The following is a 20,409-nucleotide window of genomic DNA, read 5'->3' on the forward strand; positions in this document are numbered from 1 at the left end:
CTTTAAGCCGTGTCACAATAATGACGTGGCATGCGTATGTGTCATGATTTAAATTAGAAACTAAAATATTTAACTTATATAACCTATTATACATGTTACAAAAAAAGGTAGAAAAATCTTAGTATTCTAATTTGGTTACTTCTTTATATCGATTACCTTTTTACATATTTCCATAGTAAAAATATGGTATCGATAGTAAAAATATTCTGATAACGCATAACCTACGTGTCGCCTATATGTACCAATTAAACTCCGACACGTAAGATTGTGCCAACTAAATGTTGTCGCAACTTGCGACCTTTAACATCGCCCCGATCGATATTACTAAACTAAATTGGTCTAATTCAATAGGTTATAAGCTTATAAGTTATGACCAACGAACTAATGGAAAAACTGTGTTGTTTTAACTAAATCTTAATTTATTAGCAGTTGAACTTAATTGTCTCGTTTCATTGTTGAACATGTTAGTCTCGTCGTTGTTTAAACCAATATAAATATATTATAATGCTGTACTTAACTTTACAAATTTATTACGTATTAGTTCATCATTATCAATTACTCCCTCCGTCCCGAAATACTCGACCCGGTTTGAACGGCACAGAGTTTAAGGGACTTGAATTGACTTATTTAATTTAATAGGTAGTAGTTGATAGTGGGGTATTATTTTAATGTAGTTAGTGGGAAATGTGTAAAGGGGTGGGGTTGGGGGAGAGTAGGGGTTGAATTTTTAATTATTTTTTGTATGGAGTAGGGGGTAGGTGGGTTAATAGGGGTGGAGTGAGAACACTACAAAAAAACGCGGCACATTGTGACGCTTTTTGGGACAAATTGTGACGCTCTACAGTGTCGCTATTTCACATAGCGACGCTTTGGGAGAGGGTCGCTATTTTCATTGCCGCTATTTACCGACGCTTTAGAGCGTCACAATTTGCAAAATATCGACATATTTCTCCGTCGCTATTTGGGATATAGTGACTCTATAGAGAGTCGCAATATTTAGACTGTATAAAGCGTCACTATTTGCACGTTTATAGACACATTTTTCCGCCACTATAAACCACATAGAGACGCTTTAGACACCCGAAATATATAGACTCTTATTAGAGTCACTATATGTTCACTTTCGTGCGAGGTCCCCCCATTCCCTCCAAAATAATTTAGACCCTTTGGAGCGTCACAATTTGCATCATATTATTTTTCATATATACATAATAATTTAGACGCTTTGGAGCGTCACAATTTGCATCATATTTTTTTCATATATATATATATATATATATATATATATATATATATATATATATATATATATATATATATATATATATATTAATCTAAAATCATGAATTATCTATAAAAATATATATCGACCATAGATAATTAATCATAATCAAATACATTAACTTACTACGTACGTACACTATATATCTTAAAGCAACATATTAACTTGCTATGATTCATATATACTTAAGTAGTTAATTTAGGAAAAGTGATAAAAATCATCTATACATTAAATTAATTCGCAGAGTCTAGTCAAACTGAAATAAAAGCGATATTTTAAAACAAAAATAACTTTCTAACTAGCATTATCATTTTTTCTACAAGATAGTCCAAAACTAAATAAAAACAACTTCCTGACTACGAACAAGTAAACATATCGTTATGCTAGCTTAGCTTCAAGATAACTTGTTCATCTCTTGATCTACATTTACTATTACCACTTGAATCATCAATAATCTGCAAAGAAAATTTAATGTCAAATATAGTATGATGAACATTCCATAAAATCAAGGGAAAATTAACAGTAATCCTAACCAGCTTGATCCTAACTACTAGTCGTCTTCTCAAAATAATATCAACTATTAATCAAGGGAAAAATGCATGACTATTAGAAATATAGACATGAACAATGAATATATATATATATATATATAATATATATATATATATATATATATATATATATATATATATATTATTGGTAAATTAGTTAACTTAATTACCAAAGGTAGAAACCCAAACAACAACCAACAGTAAACAACAAGGGAACATTCTACAACGACACCAGCCAAACTCGCAAAATTTGAGTTATAAAAGGTCATTTTTTACAAATTTGCAATGCTTGTATAATAACACTTTAAACATTAACATTTGATTTTTGCCTTGTTTTTTCCCTGTATGAATTAAAGGTTAGTTCCTACTTCCTAATCAATGGCGAAGAGACAAAAGTTAAAAGTGCTAAGTGTACTTGACGTAGCAAAGACACAATGGTACCACTTGAAAGTTTTCATGATTCTTGGTATGGGCTTCTTTACTAATGTCTATGAGCTTTTCTCCATATCTGTGGTGACCAAAATCTTAGGCCGTCTCTATTACACTGAGCCAAATCCAACTAGCCCAGGGTTTATACCCATGAATGTGGCCTTGTGTGGTACCTTTGCTGGGCAACTCATCTTTGGGTGGTTAGGTGACAAGTTAGGAAGGAAAAAGGTATATAGTCTTACCTTAGTCATAATGGCTTTCTTATCCTTAGCCTCTGATGTTCATTAACTTGCTGCTTAAACTGTGACTTTCTTTAATTAGCAGGCTTGCCCATTTGAAAACCAAAAAAAAAAAAACAAGACACCAGCCCAACAAGCTACACAGCAGAACCAGACTGAACAACACAAGGTTTGCACAAAAGAACTGCACAACAGCAAGCCAGCCTGAGCAGAACAGTATGCCTGACTGACTGCAAACCTGCAAAACTACGCAACACCAAGACTGAGCAGTAGCAGCAGCTACAACAGCAGGACCTCAAGAACTTTCAGTTTTCAGATTCAGTAGCAGTAGCAGGACCTCAACATCAGGACCTCAACAACAGTAGCAGTAGCAGCAGATTCAGTTTTCTCATGTTATCAAAGCTGTAGATTCTTAATCTTTCGAGTTTAGTTCCTCTTGTCAGTTATAGATTTAGATTAAGACCCCAAGAACTTTCTTTTTTCCTTTGATATAATATTCAGGCGTGATGAGAAGCAAAGCAAGTGATGCTTACAAGTACAATAGCTAAAGAATTTGTACTTGGTATTCATTTATTGGTAATTGGTATTCATTTCTTATGATTTTCTTTTTACTGGTGATTTTAGATGGATGAGGAAATGCTAGAGGAGGAAGTTGGGGAAACAGAAGAAGAGACAAGTACCAAGAATATGTGGGAAAGTGTGGAAACTCTCACTAAATATTATAAGGAGGCTGTTTAACTGGGGATTATCAGACCATTACAGAATAGAGATCGCTGTTTACCGACTAGAAACAGAAAAGAACGAGTTGGTTGAGAAATTATCAACTTTGACAGAAGAGATAACTTCTGGAAAGGATAGATTTATCCGCCTGCAAGCTGACTTTGATAACTTTAGAAGGAGATCAGGTAAAGAGAGACTATCAGTTCGAAGCGATGCACAGGGAGAAGTAATTGAGAGTCTTCTTCCAATGGTGGACAACTTTGAGAGGGCGAAGCAACAGTTACAACCAGAAACGGATAAGGAAAAACAGATTGATACGATTTTTCTAAGATAGTACTATGAGTGAACAGACCAAAAACGAAACAGACTATAGAAGTCAATCAAACAGAAAACAAGCTTATACTATGAGCAATTTCTATGGCAACTAAAACTTTTTATAGTAGTTGATTTCAGACTTATCTCTCACTCATGGTCAGAGTTCGAATGAGGTTTTATCAGGAGAGTAAGTCGGAGTCGCTGCTGTCTTGGATTGACATTTAACACTGTGTTTTCTTTACGCGTTACAGAAGGAGCATCATAAATTAACTAACAGAAACCATAGTTTGTTAACAACCCAGACCTAACACCAAACTCGTGTTTCAGCTAATATCAACATAATACCTTATTATGATAATACTAAATCTAAACATCTACCTTCTAATCTCACCATCATCCATAAATAATCGACAACTATAAAGCTTGTTTCAGCTATAAGTTTATCTATAAAGCATGAAATGCAGTTAATTAATTCCATATGAAATTACCTTGCATTTGGCAATAGTGTCAAAGTCTCATTTCTCGGCCTGGTTGTCACCATTGCCACCAGAATCATCAGTAATCTACAAAAAGCATTTTAATATGTAAATTAGATATGCCACATTTCAGGTAATGATACATGATGCTCAATCAGAATAATTTCCAGAAATAACTAACCATATTTATTGCTGATTCCGCACCATCTAAAAGGTTCGTTGAAACATTCCCTTTGCGTACTTCCTTCAAAACTTGTCCCAAAAAAGAAGCAATCATTTTAAATGATTGTGTTGTTTCTTCAAACTTGGTGTTTAGAACTTGATTTTGTTGCGCAAGGTCCTCATTTTGCTTCTTGACAACTGATATTTCACCTTTCATGTTCTCCACTTCCATAGCATTGTTGTTAACATAGCTTGACCCTTCTTTCCTCAGCAAACCTTCCACTCCAAAGATGTCGCTTTGCTTCACTCCAAATCCATAATTCAGAGGACGTTTAGGTACTTCACCTTTATACATGAGCTCATTAAAGACTGCATTCTCAATTTCAATTACGGGCTTTGAAGAAGAGGAACTCGCAAGATTTTCTTGGACCTTTTTGTTGGCATCCTCCTGTTATATAATATGAAAAGATCACTCAAAATCTATTAACCAAGAATACTATGTACAAGCAAAGAAAAAAATAAATAGACTTCAAGAGACAAGATTGATTTATAGAATTAGCTCAATGCAATGATACCACAAATTGATGAGGAAGTGTGCCCTCTTTAAAGATTCCATCTTCTTTGGCGTAAACTGATTTGAAAAATGCCAATTCGCTAAACACTCCTTTCTTCTCTTTCTGCAATTTCAGGAAAAAAATAAATTGAAAACTGAAATTTTGAAGTTCTTAAACCGACTATCACTATATTTGTTTAACACTTTGAGTTGTTATCCCCGTAGTAGGGTTGCTGGGTGCATTGCCACTTTGCAAGGGGTGACAGAGTCGGCAACAGAGGCAGTGACATCAGCAAGCTCTCTGCTAATTGTGTCAGGCTAAGGGGAATTCAGGAGTACGTTTCCTTGTAGATGCAGGGAAGATAATAAACAGAAGAAATATCAGCCAATAGTTGCTTTATACCTGTATTCAGTTTGTTTTGTTTCTGTAACAAGTGGCAAATATTAGTTCTAGTTATTAAGATATTAGGTAAATAAGTTTTTGCAAACTTGTTTGCAGGTACATTTTCTTTGCATTGTTTTTAGTTTATCTTACATGATCCAATAATTAAAATCAATATGGACATTGATGAATCCCATGATCCCAGCTGGCCTCTATGCTTTTGACAGAGGACTAACAGATAATCTATCGATTCTTATAATCTGATAATGTAAACATTGACAGATAATTTGACTACTAAGTGAGTAAATAAAATGAAAACCCAGACCAATTGGACAACTTCGACGCTGTCCCACGGGCACCATAGGGTTCCGATTTCCCCTCATAAGAAGGAGAAGGAGAAGGAAAAGCCTAACTCTTTGAAGGTTGTGAGGGCAGCGCCGAAGGCAGAGTCGAATACCGATGCTAAGAGTGGAGTTGAGAAGTTTAGGGTCAAGCTGTTGCCTGAAAGTGGTGGCCAAGAGTGTCATGGATGTTCTCTGTATGGTATGTTGTTCTTGCAGCCGTTTACATACGTTTTATTCTGTTATTGTTGTGTTTATTGATTTTGGCTTCTGTATATCCTTTAGCGAGCTTGGATTTCCTGTTGGTTTTCAGTTCTAGAACAATGTATTGTCATCATGAAGGGGATTAGAATTTCCTGGAACATATATGGTTTCCTAAATGAATACTTTATTGGTTTCGAGTCAGATGTTTGGGAAAGAACCGGATTAGTTGGTTGTTAACTTTTTATGTCAGCTAGAATTTAGCTAAATTAGTGAGTTTTAGTGCTGAATGGCTTGATCAATTATCAAAAGTTCTAGAACAATGTATGTCATCATGAAGGGGATTAGAATTTCCTGGAACATATATGGTTTGCTGAATGAATACTTAATTGGTTTCGAGTGAGATGTTTAGGAAAGAACCATATTAGTTAGTTGGTTGTTAACTTTTGATGTCAGCTAGAATTTAGCTAAATTAGTGAGTTTTAGTGCTGAATGGCTTGACCAATTATCAAATGCAAGAACCATTAATTGCTGGCCTATCTCAAACATAGATCTCCATAACAATTTATCTGTTAACAACTACTTACTTGATCTGTTCTCACTAAGACCAACAATGTAATTTACAGGCTACACCTACAGACTAACAGCTAAACATGTTTCGTTCACAATTAATTGATTATCATTGCAGGGTTTTTGTTGTAAAAATGCAGATCGAATAATGATTAGTTATGCTTAATTATGCATAATTTTTATTCTTTGTTATTGACTTTTAGTTAGAACTTTGTGAACAATTTTTTATCGCCTGAAGTTTATGGGGATAATGTAATAGAATGAAATACTGCCTTTGTTGTTTAAATTGAATAGTTTTTGCAGCTTCATGCACTGCAGATGGACTTCATTGCCTCTGCTTTCTGATTTTTTCTACTTTAAACTTGGAGTAGCCACGCACACCCGCTCCCATCCCCAGACCACCCTCCAGAATCATACTTCTTAGTTCCTGTTAAAAGTTGACTCTATTTGACAGTAATAGTGTCAGGTAACCCCGTTTCCTGATCCTAAAAGCTCTAAGTTCATGAGAATCTAGGACAATTATCTCCAAAACGTTTGAAGAGTCACATAATGTATACTTCTGCAACATGGTTTATAACAGAAACGGAAAGTAGGAAGATTTTCCCAGCTGCTGCTTTCAATTCCATTTGCCCGCATAGCCAACTTTTCTACATTTCTCTACTTTAACATTAGAAAACTAAAGAATGTCCTTATGTGTGAGATTAGATATGCATATACGAGTAAATATTACTCTTATTTGTTTATGAATTTTAGACTTTTATATCACTCTTATTTGTTTATGAATTTTAGACTTAGCACCTATAGCAATTGAAATGCTACAAACCAAATAGCTAGGTTGAAAAGCATACCATATCAACTCTTCGATTAGCAAAGCTTGTAGCACCACTGTTGTGCTTATTGCCTTGTAAAGCTCGAGCATTTTTTCCCATTTCAGATTTTTCCTAGTTTCATGAAACCAATGTTAGCATATATAGGTGAAACAAATAAAACTTACTAAATTTAGGATATTTTGGGGTCACAAACCATGGCCTCTGGTAAAAGCCAATAATCTACCAATTCCGTCCAACTCCCAGTGGACACTCCATCAGGCACGTTGGCATAGTTCTCTTCTCGAGATTTATTCACTGGATCGAAAAAATCCCTCTTCAATTTGTATCGATGATTGTTCCATGGTTTGTCAATACGCATCACTAGTGCCTTGTTAACTAGAGGTCCATCAGGTAACACAAAATGTTTCTTCAAAAAAAAAAGGAAAAATTAAGTTACAATGTTAACAAAATAATTTGCCTAGCTAGTTCTGATCAGATCAGATCAGACTGATCTGTCTGATCTGATCAGCACTGATCTGATCAGCACTGATCTGATCAGAACTAGCTAGGTGAACTTAGTGATTCTGCAGAAACTTAACCCGGGGTCGGAACCCCCATGACCAAAAAAAAACCTGAAAAACGGGCAACTGATTGATGAACACAGATGGAAACAGAATAAATTTAAAGCTAATTACACAGTTAACCAAGCTAAAATAAAACTACAATTAACATAAGTGTTAAGAACAATAAATCCACATACCCGAATCATTGTAACAACATTAGTTTTTAACTGATTGTTCACAGCACGCCAACTTGGGACTCCCACTGGACAAAGTGAATCATTTTTTGCAATATCTCCAAGGAAGCTCACAAGGATCTTCCCACCTTTTCGAATAGGTTGGTTGAATTCATTGAGCTTGACAATGTATCTGAACCCCTTTGCATCATGCCAAACGTCTCGAGGCAGAACTGGTCCCTTTACCAGATGTCGTATTCCATCAGCATCTGTCACAGGAGCTAAATCAGACTAAAAAATCACCAAGATCGATAATTTACAGTTTGCATATTTGATGTAGAGACATGTTTACCTATAGCTATAGCCTCCACCTTCTCATCAAACTCCCTCGATTCTGGCCAATTTGGAATAATGATTCGATGTCGAAGTGTTGCTTTCTTCACAGCAGTATCACTTCCTTCTCCTTGATCAAATTCATTTTCACTCTCAGAAGCCGATTCTTCAAATTCGTCCCAGTTGTAGTTTGGCATAACTTCACTCTCAACCTGATTGGATGGAGGAGATCGCAGAGGTTGAAATGCATTCTCACTCACATGCATGTATGTTGGAGGCAACTGACCTTCTTGCTTCCCGGTTCTCTTTTTCATTGCCATGGTGTCTGGTGGTGTAGGAGATTGTGACATCACATGTTTTGTTGCTCCCAAAGGTGCAACAAATGCTCTTTTCTCTAAATGTGGTTTGACACTTGTAAAAGAAGATACCGGCTGTTGTGTAGCTTTTTGAGGCTGTTGTGTAGCTTTGTGAAGCTGATGGGTAGCTTTTTGAGGCTGATTGGTAGCTGTTTGAGGCTGTTGGGAAGCTTTGAAAGGCTGCAAAGAAGGCTGCAAGGTAGCTTTGAATGGCTGCAACACAGGCTGCATAGTAGGCTGGTGTGGATTCGGTGTTGACGCTTTTTGTGTTGCAATTTCAGTCAGATTGGGAAACGTAGGTCCTTTATACCATCTACTTTGTGTTGTTCCTGTAAGAGTGGGCGGAATTGGTTGTTGTAATGGGTTAGAGGATGGTTTTGTCTGGGTAAAGGATGGTTTTGATAATGCCTTCAGTTGTGGCTTTGAAACCATGGAAGTAGGCCGAGGCAAGGATGATTGTGGTGCAACCATGGTTTTTTTAGCAGCTACTGGTTGCTTAATGGGTTGTGATACCGTCCCAAATGTCTGTGACACTCCAAGTGTTGGAGGACTGAACGGTCCCCAGTTTTGGGTGGATGGATCAGAAGATTTTGGGGACTTGGATGCAGCAATGCTCGACCCTTCGTCAATAGCTACCAATGTTCTTTTAGTCCTGTAACTCATATTTTAGTTCCTGTTCAGAAAGTAAGAAACACAATCAGCCATGAATAAAAAGGTCATTAAACCAACTCAATTGCTACAAGAATGAATCACTAAATAGGATAATAGGTATTCACTCAAAGTGACAATCATACACGTTAAATCAGTTTAACATTTTCACATAAACAAGAATTACAATGAGCAGAAAACTCAGTAAATATAGAAGCAAAGTGCAAATCTGATTGAGAAAAAGAAATTCATCCTGGCTCTAATTGGTCGTTAGCTCACTTAGTGATCTAGAGTCTAGAATATACAAGTCATAGACTCAAAAGTCTGAAACCTTCAAGGAACTTGAAAACTTTATATTGGAAGGCCTTTTGCTCCGTTCATCCCTTTATTAAGTTTCATTATAACCTGTCACATTACAAGCATAAGCACGAAACAAGATAGAGAAGGCAAACCAGAAAGGAAACAACTAACGGAAATGCACTGAAGATATTATCAGAAAGTGAAGATATTAGCACTATGGAAACAACCAACCTCCAGGTGGCTACCAAATCTCCCTGGAGGTCGAATTAGCACTATGGCCCCTACGAATGTGGATGCGAATGAGTGTGTAGCAGCTTGGTGGAATGAGGTGGGTGATGGATGGCATTTGGAGGGATTGATCTCACATCTTTGGGTGCACGAACAGGAAGCTATCAAGATAATGAGGGTAGCAAGAATTTTGTTTATCTCCCTTGAACTCAAATTATCCCTTTATTGGTTTTAACATGTATTTTGTTTCTGCATAGATACTTGAAATTTGAAGAATCTGCAGGTGACCCTGCGCGTGTTCAGATTCTATATGAACGTGCTATCACTGAGTTTCCTATATCTAGTGATTTATGGACTGACTATGCACGCTATATAGAAAAGAAGCTCAAGGTACTTTCTCAATTTCTGATTTTAACTGTTTTGGTTGAGAAATCTGCTAGCTAGCTTATTGTCAGTTGCCAAAAAACAATTTTTTCAGTTCTGATGGATCAAAGAGATGATCTCATAGCTGGCACACTTCCTTTTTTTTGGGTGTAGTTTAGACTGAAGTTATAAGCAATATTTTAGTTGGCCTACACTCATTTACTACACTTTTGCTCTACAGTTATGAGGGAAAGGGCAAGATGAACCTGCTACACCCTCCTTTTCTGAGATTCAGACTACAGTGAAAACTCTCAATTTTTATATTATCATGGCACCAGGAAAAAGCTAAAGAACAATCTAAAACAAGTCATCAAACAAATCAGGAAGCTGTGAACCAGCAAAACAACATCAAGCAACAGTTGCATGTCTGACATGTATTAACAAAATGATTTGGCTACCTTATTAGTTATTCCCCATTCTATTTTGAAAAGAAAGGAGGGGAACCATACCTAGAATAAAGATCTTTGCTGCTTGATTCAGAGAGCCTAAATCAGTAATATCCTGAGCCTGTAGTTTTAAGAAAATGATTATCAAGAGAGTTATACATTCCATAGGAGAGAAAACAGGCGATAAAAGGATCAATATTACAATACAAATGAGCTTAGAGAAGCTTGAAAAAAGCTAGCTATAATTATATAAAGTCGGTGGTCATATATGATTCTCAAAGTCAAAAGACATAGAAAGAGGATCCAATGGGTGATCCAGCAGCTTAGTATAGTAGTAAATGGCAGCTTTGAAGAGGTGGATGCACATTGTTAATTGTTAACATGAATGCAGAACACAAACATCTAAGGGAGAATCAAGCCTAAATTGCAGAACTCGAAACAGACAGAAACATAAATGAAGAAGTAAAGAGGTAACGTGTTGATACTTGTGTAATATTGGAAACTACTGGAGTGATGTTTACTGTTATAAACAATGAAATCTAGTGAATTGTTTTTAGCAATATTTTACATTGGAGTCATTTCATGATTAACTCACAGCATTTCACTAATCTTACAGATTCAAAACCGGTTTGTCTGTGTGGTTCTCCTTAGATAGCCAGGCATGATATTTTGGCAACTCTGACAGATACGCTTTGTCAAAGGGGGGTAAAACTTTCAGAACCAAGACAGATGCATACAATCAAGAATCAATCTTTTCCCAATAAACCTTATTGTTTAGTTATAATGGACCAACCCACCCCTGACACACATTTTCTTGTGTACCACAGGCGCAACAAAAAAGGGAAGAAAAGCAACAACAACACTGCAACAACAATGAACCAAATCAAATACAAAAGGGGGAAATCACAAAAAATTAAGATAAATTGCCCCCTTTTCACGGAATAACGGTATAAAAATATCTGTATCACCATCAAAGAAACTAGTAGTAGGGTACTTGGACATTAGTAGGCAATAAAATAAGTGAGTATAGATTAAGTATATAACTCATTATTCAACCAGATTAAACAATATGACTCACAAAGTCATGAACAAATACAAATCCAAAGCAAAACAATAAAAAATAAGCATGATCAATTGGTCCCACCCTCTTCCTCTACTGGTAAAGAATCCCCTAAATCAAACACATCTCTAGGCTTGTTCTTAACAACATGCAACCATCCCTTTTGTATCTCATCTTCTATGTAAAAAACTTGTTTTGCTTGAGATGAGAATACAAATGGATCATCTTGCAACAATCGTCCAGAATGCATCAATTTAGAGAAATTGACACATACTCCGCCATTTGGATATGCTTTTACACCCCTATGAATGTCTACCCAATCACAACGAAACAATACAACTTTGTAATCTCCGTAATAATCTAATTCATAGATATCTTTCACTTTTCCATAGTAGGCATCTCCATCCGCTTCGACCATAATTCCAGAATTTTGTGTCAAAAGACGAGAATCGCGATCCGTGGAAAGGAATTTGTATCCATTGATTATGTATCCTTTTAATTTTCTACCATAAGAATGCAAACCACCAGCCAAAGCTTTTCTTAGTTTCCCATCTTCGGTGGTTGCATCTATGTAATGTACCTACGATGATACATCATTAAATCAAATACATTTTTTTTAAAAGAAGTATGTATTCACATTAAAAGAACTTAAGTAACCTTATTTTGCAGCCACCCTCCAAACTCATTGATGATCCAGTTACTTTCATCACTCTCCGTGACAGGATTTTGTAAGTTCATTTGACGTTTCTCGGTTAAAAATTCACTTCATGGAAGAAGAACAAAATTAAAAATCATCTATTATAACAATTGATAATTCAAAAGAAAACCAACATAATACTTACTCCAGATCCCCTTTTATCTCATCAGAGTGAAGCAAAATGTAGCGATGAGCTTGTTTTAAGCTTTTGTCATCAAGGCGAATGCTGACCTCCTTCCCAATAACTCGACCACCAGAATTAAACAAGTAATCATTGGGATTTGGAATGTCATCATCCATCCTTTTAGGTATGTTGAAAATGGTCTTAACACCTTGAAGATATCTCGAACAAAACCTAATTGTCTCCTCTAAAAGGAAGCCTTCTGCAATAGATCCTTCAGGTTGGGCTTTATTGGTTACATGTGATTTCAAATGGGACAAGTACCTTTCAAATAAAACATTTGTACTTAATATATGATAAATGTGAAATATTAAATAAAAAGAATATAATTTAGACGTGTAAGATATTAACCTTTCAATGGGATACATCCATCTGTATTGCACTGGTCCACCAAGTTTAACCTCCTCCACTAAGTGAATCAACAAATGGACCATGATTGTGAAAAATGAAGGCAGAAACTCCTTTTCCAACTCACAAAGAGTTAAAATAATTTCATTTTGAAGACCATCTAAATCATCTGGATCAATAGTTGTAGAGCACAACTTCTTGAAAAAGGAAGACAATCTAGCCAACAAGTCAATTACTTTTGTAGCTTTAGAGGCCCTTAAGGCAACGGGAAGGATATCCTGCATTAGAACATGGTTGTCATGACTTTTGAGGTTAATCAACTTCCTTTGCTTCATATTCACACAACTAGAAAGGTTGGATCCATATCCATCAGGAACTTTAATTTTCTGCAAAACATTTAGGAACCTCTCCTTCTCCTCCGTAGACATAGAATAGGAAGCCGGAGGCATGCATTCACCTCCGTTAGGATTAGTACTCAGCCAAAGGTGAGACTTTATTCTCCATGCTTCAAGGGCTTCTCGATCATTCCTACTATCTCTACTCTTATCCATGCTAAGAAGAGTTCCCAAAATATTCTCAGACACGTTTTTCTCAATGTGCATCACATCTAAATTATGCCTTAGAAGATTATGCTCCCAATACACCAAATCAAAGAATATGCTTCTCTTGGTACCAAAGTCACTTTCATCTTGGACATCATCGTCATCATCGTGTCCTCTTTGCCTCTTTTTCGGTGGTGCCTTCGACTTTCCGTAAACATGCTTCACCTTTTCTTGCTGCCTCAATATATCAGTGCCGCTAGGACGAGATGGGGCTTTACCCCACTCATTAGTTCCAAACTTCTCACAAAACTTGTCACCTTGACATCGATATGGGTGATCTGCAGGTAACCATTTTCTATAGCTACAATAGCAAATCTTGCTCCCAAATCTATCAGAAGGCGTGGAATCTAAGCATATAGGACATGCATTGTAACCTTTTGTGCTCAAACCAGAGAGCATTGCATAGCCGGGAAAGTCATTAATAGTCCAAAGCAAAGCCGCACGCAAATTAAATTTCTCTCCGGCAAAAGCATCAAAAGCTTCAACCCCTGTCCACAGCAATTTCAATTCATGCACTAATAGCTGCAGATACACGTCAATATCATTTCCGGGACCTGATTTTCCAGGAATAAGCGTGGACAGAATGAAAGAAGACGGTTTCATACATAACCATGGTGGAAGATTATAAGGAATCAACATCACTGGCCACGTACTATAAGTGGTGTTCATTAAACGGTAAGGATTAAAACCATCACTCGCAAGACCTAATCGAACACTACGAGGGTCTAATGCAAAATCACTGTGACGCTCATCAAATGCCTTCCATGCTAAGCCATCTGAAGGATGCCTTAAAATCTTCTTATCATCTTCACCCAATCGCTCTGTATCATGCCATCTCATATCTTCTGCTGTTGATGATGACATGTAGATTCTTTTTAGTCTCGGTATAAGAGGGAAATATCGCATTACCTTAGCTGGCACACCTTTCTTACAAGTATCCGTACCTTGATCACTTACAACGTTGCCCCTATCCTTAGTTTTCTTCCACCTCGATGTACCACAAACATGACACTTGTCTTTCTTTAAAAATTCACCCCAATACAACATGCAATTATTCGGACAAGCATCAATCTTTTCATACCCAAGGCCCAAGTCTTTTATCATTTTCTTACTGTAATAATAAGAAGAGGGAAAATCAAGTATTTGAGGAAATGCATCTAGAATTAGCTTCAACAACATATTGAAAGATTCTATGGACCAGTGATTCATACACTTCAAGTGAAACAAGTGTAACAGAAAAGATAACTTTGAAAAATTGATACACCCCTCGTACAATTTCTCCTCAGAAGCTTCAAGCAACTTCTTATATGTCACATCTTCTTCTATTGTAGAATAATCATATTCTACATCTGTGTCATAGGCCAAGGGCTCCTCAATCCATTCATCATCCTCTCGTGCTTCTAAATTTGGGCAATTGGGAGGCATATTAACACTAAATGCTGATCTTAATAGCCCTCCCATATTATCTCGACCTACAAACCCACTTTGGTTATCAAGGGATCCTTCACTAGTAATCCCTCCATCACTCTCAAACATACGCTGAAACGTATCCCCTTTACCATGAAAAATCCAATCCTTATATGGCTTATAAAATCCCTTAAACAAAATATGCCTCTCCACTTCATTTACGGAGAACCATTTCTCTACCTTACAGTTCTTACATGGACATCTAATTTTTCCTTCGACTAGATCTTGCTTGGCAAACTCAATAAATTCCATACAACCGTCGATATATTCATGATGACCAGTGGGTAGATCGATCCAACTTTTATCCATATCTATACGAAATTAGTTGAGTAATTAGTAATATACGTCGGTCGCAGAATAGGAAATTTTTATATGTACTTATTAAAATATTATAATCATTCTTAGAACCTTGATATATCACACGAGATTAATTTAAGTCACATAACACCTCCGTACACAACTCTTCTTAATTCATACCATAACTTATGGTTTTTTGTTTAATCATTCTTCCTTAGTGACTAATATTTGTGATCTATCTTCATCTTCTAAAAGTTATTACCCTATATCACTTCCATATTATATTTTCTTTTTGCGTACAAGATCATACTTTCAACTTCACATGAATTTGCAAGGAAAATAAAGCATGTGATTTTAGCGCACAAGGTGATATTTTCAACTTCACACGAAGACAACAATATAAATCCATTTTTTAAAAAGAGTAAGAGTACCTTAAGTAACGTGGCATCACATAATCAGAATTTATGGTAAAATTTCTTGGATTAAATGTAATTAAGCTAAGCAAAATTATGTAGTGGGGATAATGTAATTAGAAAAACAATACCAACACAAAATGCCAAAGCTAACAAAAATACGTACTTACAAATTTGAAGCTATTATATCAAAACATTTGAAATTAAATCAACAGGAATACAATAGAAAGATCCAACTTTTGCATGATTGACGTAAGTTATGATAGCACAATAAACGTCGGTATATGCTCATTGTATATATATTGGACATCGAGGAAATGTAAAGCCACGGAAATTATATTCTAACACTTAACAAACCTAACTTGCAGAGTTGTAGCCCTCCCTTGTCCATACAAAATTAGGGAAATAACAATTGTCCAATAAAAAACCTAAAAGGGACTTTATAGTATACATACCTCTAGTATCAAAGAGCATATGCAACGTACGAACCGATGCACGAACCTACGAACAACGCTAAAGACTTGCAGGAAACCTTGAACCGGTGTAGCAACGCACGAACTGATGCACGAACCTACGAACAACGCTAAAGAATCACAGGAAACCTTGAACCGGTGTGGTCGGCGAAACCTGATAATGTTGATAAATTATGGTCAAAATATAAGGACAACAACATTATCAGGAATTTAAAATCTAAAAAATATAGTAGATGAAGTTATCAACTTAAACAGAAAACACTACAAACATATCAATTCATGACCATGAATGCTCCATGAAAATGAACAAATGTAGGGAAGCAATGTGCTAAGCGCAGGTCAAAGAAGGGTGTTTTTTCTACATGGAAAGTAAAAGCAAATATTATCTGCAATCTACTCCGCGATAAGGGGATCAAGCAATTGAGTTTACGAAAGTCGTTATTGTGGGGCGACAAAAATACCAGAGGAGAGAGAAAGGAGATAGTGGTGAACGTAGAGGGACAGGAGAAGAAGTGAACTGATCAGAAGTGAACTGATCAGAAGTGAACTGATCAGAAGTGAACTGATCAGAAGTGAACTGATAAGAAGTGAACTGATCAGAAATGAACTGATCAGAAGTGAACTGATCAGAAGTGAACTGATCAAAAGTGAACTGATCAGAAGTGAACTGATCAGGACTGATCAGGATTGATCAGTAAGGAAAGTTCAGAACTGATCTGATCAGGACTGATCTGGACTGATCTGATCAGGACTAATCTGATCAGGACTGATCTATTTTCTATGTCGTCTGAGAGTGCAAGTGTCACAGTCCATAGAAAGCTAGCTATTCCATTTATTACTCAAAAGTGATCACCATACTCCGTATTAAGCAGCCATATTATCTCATATTCAAGGAAGTTGACAGAACACAACACATAATTAAAAAGACTCCCAAAAGTTTTATAATAATATTAATCCTACCTTGTTATGTCTAATCTAAATATTAGTCATTATAGATTACTCTTCTATTATGACTCATCAATTCCACGATCAATTATTTATAACTTGTACACCGTAGCAATCAGTATGTATTACTCCACTTCTTAAGCTCTTAGCTAGTGTTTGTTTGAATAATGAAATAAGAATAGTAATCACAATTTTGGATTAGATTCTATTAATTTGTTAAGAATAGAGTTATTCAAATAGAACGATAATCTCATGATTGAGCTTGAACTGATTTAGTGAAACACTCCTATCCGGTGCAATTGCATAGCCTCTAAAACGTTTTCTGTTAATGTTTCCCATTTTTTCCCGGTTATGCGCAACACATGATGTATATAGTTAAGGTTCGATAGTTATATTAGCAACACCAACATAAATTGGGATGTTTTCCAATTCCAATTACATTATTTATGTGTGGGATAAAGTAATTAAACCTAAACAACACCAACACAAATCAGGAGAAGAAGTGAACTGATCAGAAGTGAACTGATCAGAACTGATCAGGATGGATCAGTAAGGATTGATCAGGACTGATTTGATCAGGAATGATCCGATCAGGACTGATCTGATCAGGATTGATCAGAGCAGGACTGATCTATTTTCTATGTCGTAAATAGCCTAGGACTGATCTATTGTCATGTAATGCATGATCTATTGTCATGTAATGCATGATCTATTTTCTAAAATCAATAGAGATAAAAAGTTCAGGTATGTAATAAAAAATACTCTAAACATATCTATAGAGAAGCACTAAAAAAAGCTAGGTAACGACTCTTTACCATAATTCCATAAACCCTTACTCGCAAGTTCAAAATAATTCAACAGAAGAATACAATGTCGTTCTTTCTAACAATAGAACCTAAAGTGTAGCCAAACCATCCATCTCAAAAATTTGCTACTGTTACTTTTAACTCGATACATGTTGAAACTAACTGATATGTTATTATCAAAGCTCGTAGTCATAAAAACCATTTATGCATGCTGCAGTTTATTGGGGCAAAGATGGGGGCCTCAGGACTACAAATACAAACAGAAAGTGGCCTAATTAGCATCCCTAGTAATATCTGATGTGTTGTTGTGAAATATCTCTAGAGGTGCCCTAAAGAAATACCTCATTGATAATCGAAGGAAGAAGCTAGCTTTTAAGGTTGTCCACCAGTTGGCGCTTAATCTTTCTAGAGTGACAAATAATTTTGCAAACTCAGATAAATAATACCGGATGATAAGCTATAGTTCAAAGCTACTCTCAACTTGGCATGATAAACCCAGATAAACAATAAGCTAGTGCTGATAAGATAATATTTGGTTAGCTATGACAGTTCAAAACCGGATGATAGAAACTCAGAAATGGTTATCTGAGTTTATCATCCCAGCTATGACAGTTCAAAAATCAAAACCGGATGTTCTATCCCTTAACTCAGTTAAGCTATAGTTCAAAGCTACTCTCACTTCTCTGTGTTTTGAACTGCATATATTCAGATTAGGGTGCTTACTGCATAGGTTTATTCCTTACTCCATACAACTGGTAGTCAAACCTATATTTGGTGCCAACTAAAGCAGGGAAAGGCAAAGAAATTTATAATAAAGACAAGCAAAGTGCTGATAAGATAAGATATTTAACACTGCGATACACTGCCACTACCTAATACTACAGTTATGACATATAGAAAGCATGCAGTAGCTTAACATAACGATGACAGACAGACAATGAGCTTATCAGTCGCCTAATACTAAGTTCTGCTTTGTAAAGCTCAGTTCTGTTTTGTGCAAAGTTTGTTCAGTTCTTTTCTACTTACAGTCAGTCCATCGGTCACACATTTCACATAATCAGTCACAGAAAACAGTGTAGCCTCAAAAGAAGTTATAGATAACAGTAGAAAATGCTAAGTGAAAGGGTTCAAATAATTAGTATAAGTTCTATAGCGACAAATAATTTTGCAAACTCATCCAACATGCACATTTGATGCACCAAGTTTCTCACTAAAGACAACCTAAACTAACCAAGTACAGCTAGGTGTCTTAAAGATTGACAACAGATTTTTCATACTAAGTACCAGATATCTTGGTCAGAGATTATCACCTAAATCTCACTAAATATCTGTGTGTCTTTATACAAAGCATTGCCATGTATCCAAATTTCAAAGATTCTAGGCCAACTAAAAGTTGCAAATTTAAAACTATGGAATCACAAAAGTACAAAGTAATTCAAGAAAGATACCGCAGAAAATTAGAAACAGATAGACAATACCTACAGTAGTAACAACACGGAAGAAGAAGTCAGACGTTCACCACTTTCCAACTATCGTCCAAATTACCAACTATCTGCAATTGAAAACTAAAATAAATGAAATAGCAAACACTCTGTAAGCGGTATATAGAAAATCACAGAAACTAAGAAGACCCATTCTAGTTTTTTTCTTGAATTAAGGATGCAATATAACATGGAAAACTTAAAGGCATATGATTAACATTAGAAATTGACATGAAAAACGTGAATTAACAATATATGACGGAAATTAAAATAGTGAATCAAACCTAAACATTGTTATATGATAAAAATCAAATAGTGAAGGCGTGAAGCAGACCAAAAATACCTGGCGAATATATCCGGCAACACCGAGGATGAAGCAGCAATTAAGAAACCAGAGTATGCTTGAATTTCTCCAATTAAAAACCAGAGAGAGCAACGAATTTATCTTGAATTTGTTGGGCGAATTGTGAATTCAATAATTGGGATTTTTCATGAATTTATAGGATGAGGAGTGAGATAGCTTATACTGGGAGATTTGACTTTGCTAACGTAAAGGTTGAAGACGGAATTCATGGAATTCGTTAATGGCCGGTGCTGAAGGTGAGGAGGAGAGATACGAATTCATCGGAAATCTGACGAGGGTGGTTAGTTTCGTAAAGCAGCAAGGTATGTCGGTGGGAAGAGGTTGAGAGAAACGTGGGAGGTGGGTTGAGAGTTAGGCGGGATTCTGCGAAAAAAACAGAGAGTTAGGCGGGATTTTTTGCCCAAAAATTCAGTTGCATTGCTGCCTCACAAACACGTGCAACACACGTGTCTTTCTTTTTGTAAATAGCGACGCTTTAGAACGTCGAAATATTTTGCGGCTCTCTAAAGCGTCGCAATTTACAAATTAATATTCGCGCCCCAATTTCCTTGCGACTCTTTGTTAGACCGTCACAATAATTCCGTCTCAATATGTACCTCTTTTTTGTAGTGGAAATAATATAATATTGTTAGAATATTTCCATTTTTAGAAACAGGTCAAGTATTAAGGGACGGCCCGATAAGGAAAACAGGTCAAGTATTCCGGGACAGAGGGAGTATAAATTACTACTCCCTCTGTTTGTTTTTGTTCTTTACGTTTGGCCTTTTACACATTTATTAGCGACTAATTAATGTGCATTGAGATTCCTCTATATATTTTTTTATTTAAACAAGAA

The 20,409-nt window shown here is 36.0% G+C and overlaps 2 protein-coding genes across 6 annotated transcripts; both read right to left on the reverse strand.

The window, feature by feature from the left end:
• Nucleotides 1-1,411: 1,411 nt before the first annotated feature.
• Nucleotides 1,412-19,844, reverse strand: LOC110787424 (uncharacterized). Of its 5 annotated transcripts, none has more exons than XM_056833562.1 (12): nt 19,554-19,844; nt 19,212-19,281; nt 15,961-16,132; nt 10,504-10,561; nt 8,119-9,128; nt 7,791-8,035; nt 7,245-7,457; nt 7,070-7,162; nt 4,750-4,851; nt 4,194-4,622; nt 4,025-4,099; nt 1,412-1,737 (listed from the first exon to the last, which is right to left on the reverse strand). In XM_056833562.1, exons 5-11 carry the CDS (start codon nt 9,116-9,118, stop codon nt 4,052-4,054), a joined length of 2,130 nt encoding a protein of 709 aa, XP_056689540.1. In that variant the 5' UTR covers nt 9,119-9,128; nt 10,504-10,561; nt 15,961-16,132; nt 19,212-19,281; nt 19,554-19,844; the 3' UTR covers nt 1,412-1,737; nt 4,025-4,051. The 5 variants fall into 5 exon arrangements, with proteins under 5 accessions (XP_056689540.1, XP_056689538.1, XP_056689539.1 ...); XM_056833560.1 differs by having other exon boundaries at nt 19,208-19,281; XM_056833561.1 differs by having other exon boundaries at nt 19,208-19,294.
• Nucleotides 11,571-15,104, reverse strand: LOC130463131 (uncharacterized). Its single transcript, XM_056832179.1, has 4 exons — nt 12,730-15,104; nt 12,343-12,642; nt 12,158-12,263; nt 11,571-12,080 (listed from the first exon to the last, which is right to left on the reverse strand). The coding sequence occupies exons 1-4, from the start codon at nt 15,102-15,104 to the stop codon at nt 11,571-11,573; spliced, it is 3,291 nt and encodes a 1,096-aa protein (XP_056688157.1).
• Nucleotides 19,845-20,409: the final 565 nt, after the last annotated feature.

This window comes from Spinacia oleracea, chromosome 6 (genome assembly GCF_020520425.1).
Source record: "Spinacia oleracea cultivar Varoflay chromosome 6, BTI_SOV_V1, whole genome shotgun sequence".
Taxonomy (NCBI): domain Eukaryota; kingdom Viridiplantae; phylum Streptophyta; class Magnoliopsida; order Caryophyllales; family Amaranthaceae; genus Spinacia; species Spinacia oleracea.

What these genes read in the sequence shown, in the direction of transcription:
- LOC130463131 (XM_056832179.1), bottom strand. Translation starts at nt 15,104, where the DNA reads ATGGATAAAAGTTGGATCGATCTACCCACTGGTCATCATGAATATATC. An exon ending in TGGATGTATCCCATTGAAAG is followed by an intron (nt 12,643 to 12,729) that starts GTTAATATCTTA and finishes TTTATTTGAAAG; the next exon opens with GTACTTGTCCCATTTGAAAT. An exon ending in GAGATAAAAGGGGATCTGGA is followed by an intron (nt 12,264 to 12,342) that starts GTAAGTATTATG and finishes TCTTCCATGAAG; the next exon opens with TGAATTTTTAACCGAGAAAC.
- LOC110787424 (XM_056833562.1), bottom strand. Translation starts at nt 9,118, where the DNA reads ATGAGTTACAGGACTAAAAGAACATTGGTAGCTATTGACGAAGGGTCG. An exon ending in CACTTCCTCATCAATTTGTG is followed by an intron (nt 4,623 to 4,749) that starts GTATCATTGCAT and finishes ATTATATAACAG; the next exon opens with GAGGATGCCAACAAAAAGGT. An exon ending in CGGAATCAGCAATAAATATG is followed by an intron (nt 4,100 to 4,193) that starts GTTAGTTATTTC and finishes TGCTTTTTGTAG; the next exon opens with ATTACTGATGATTCTGGTGG.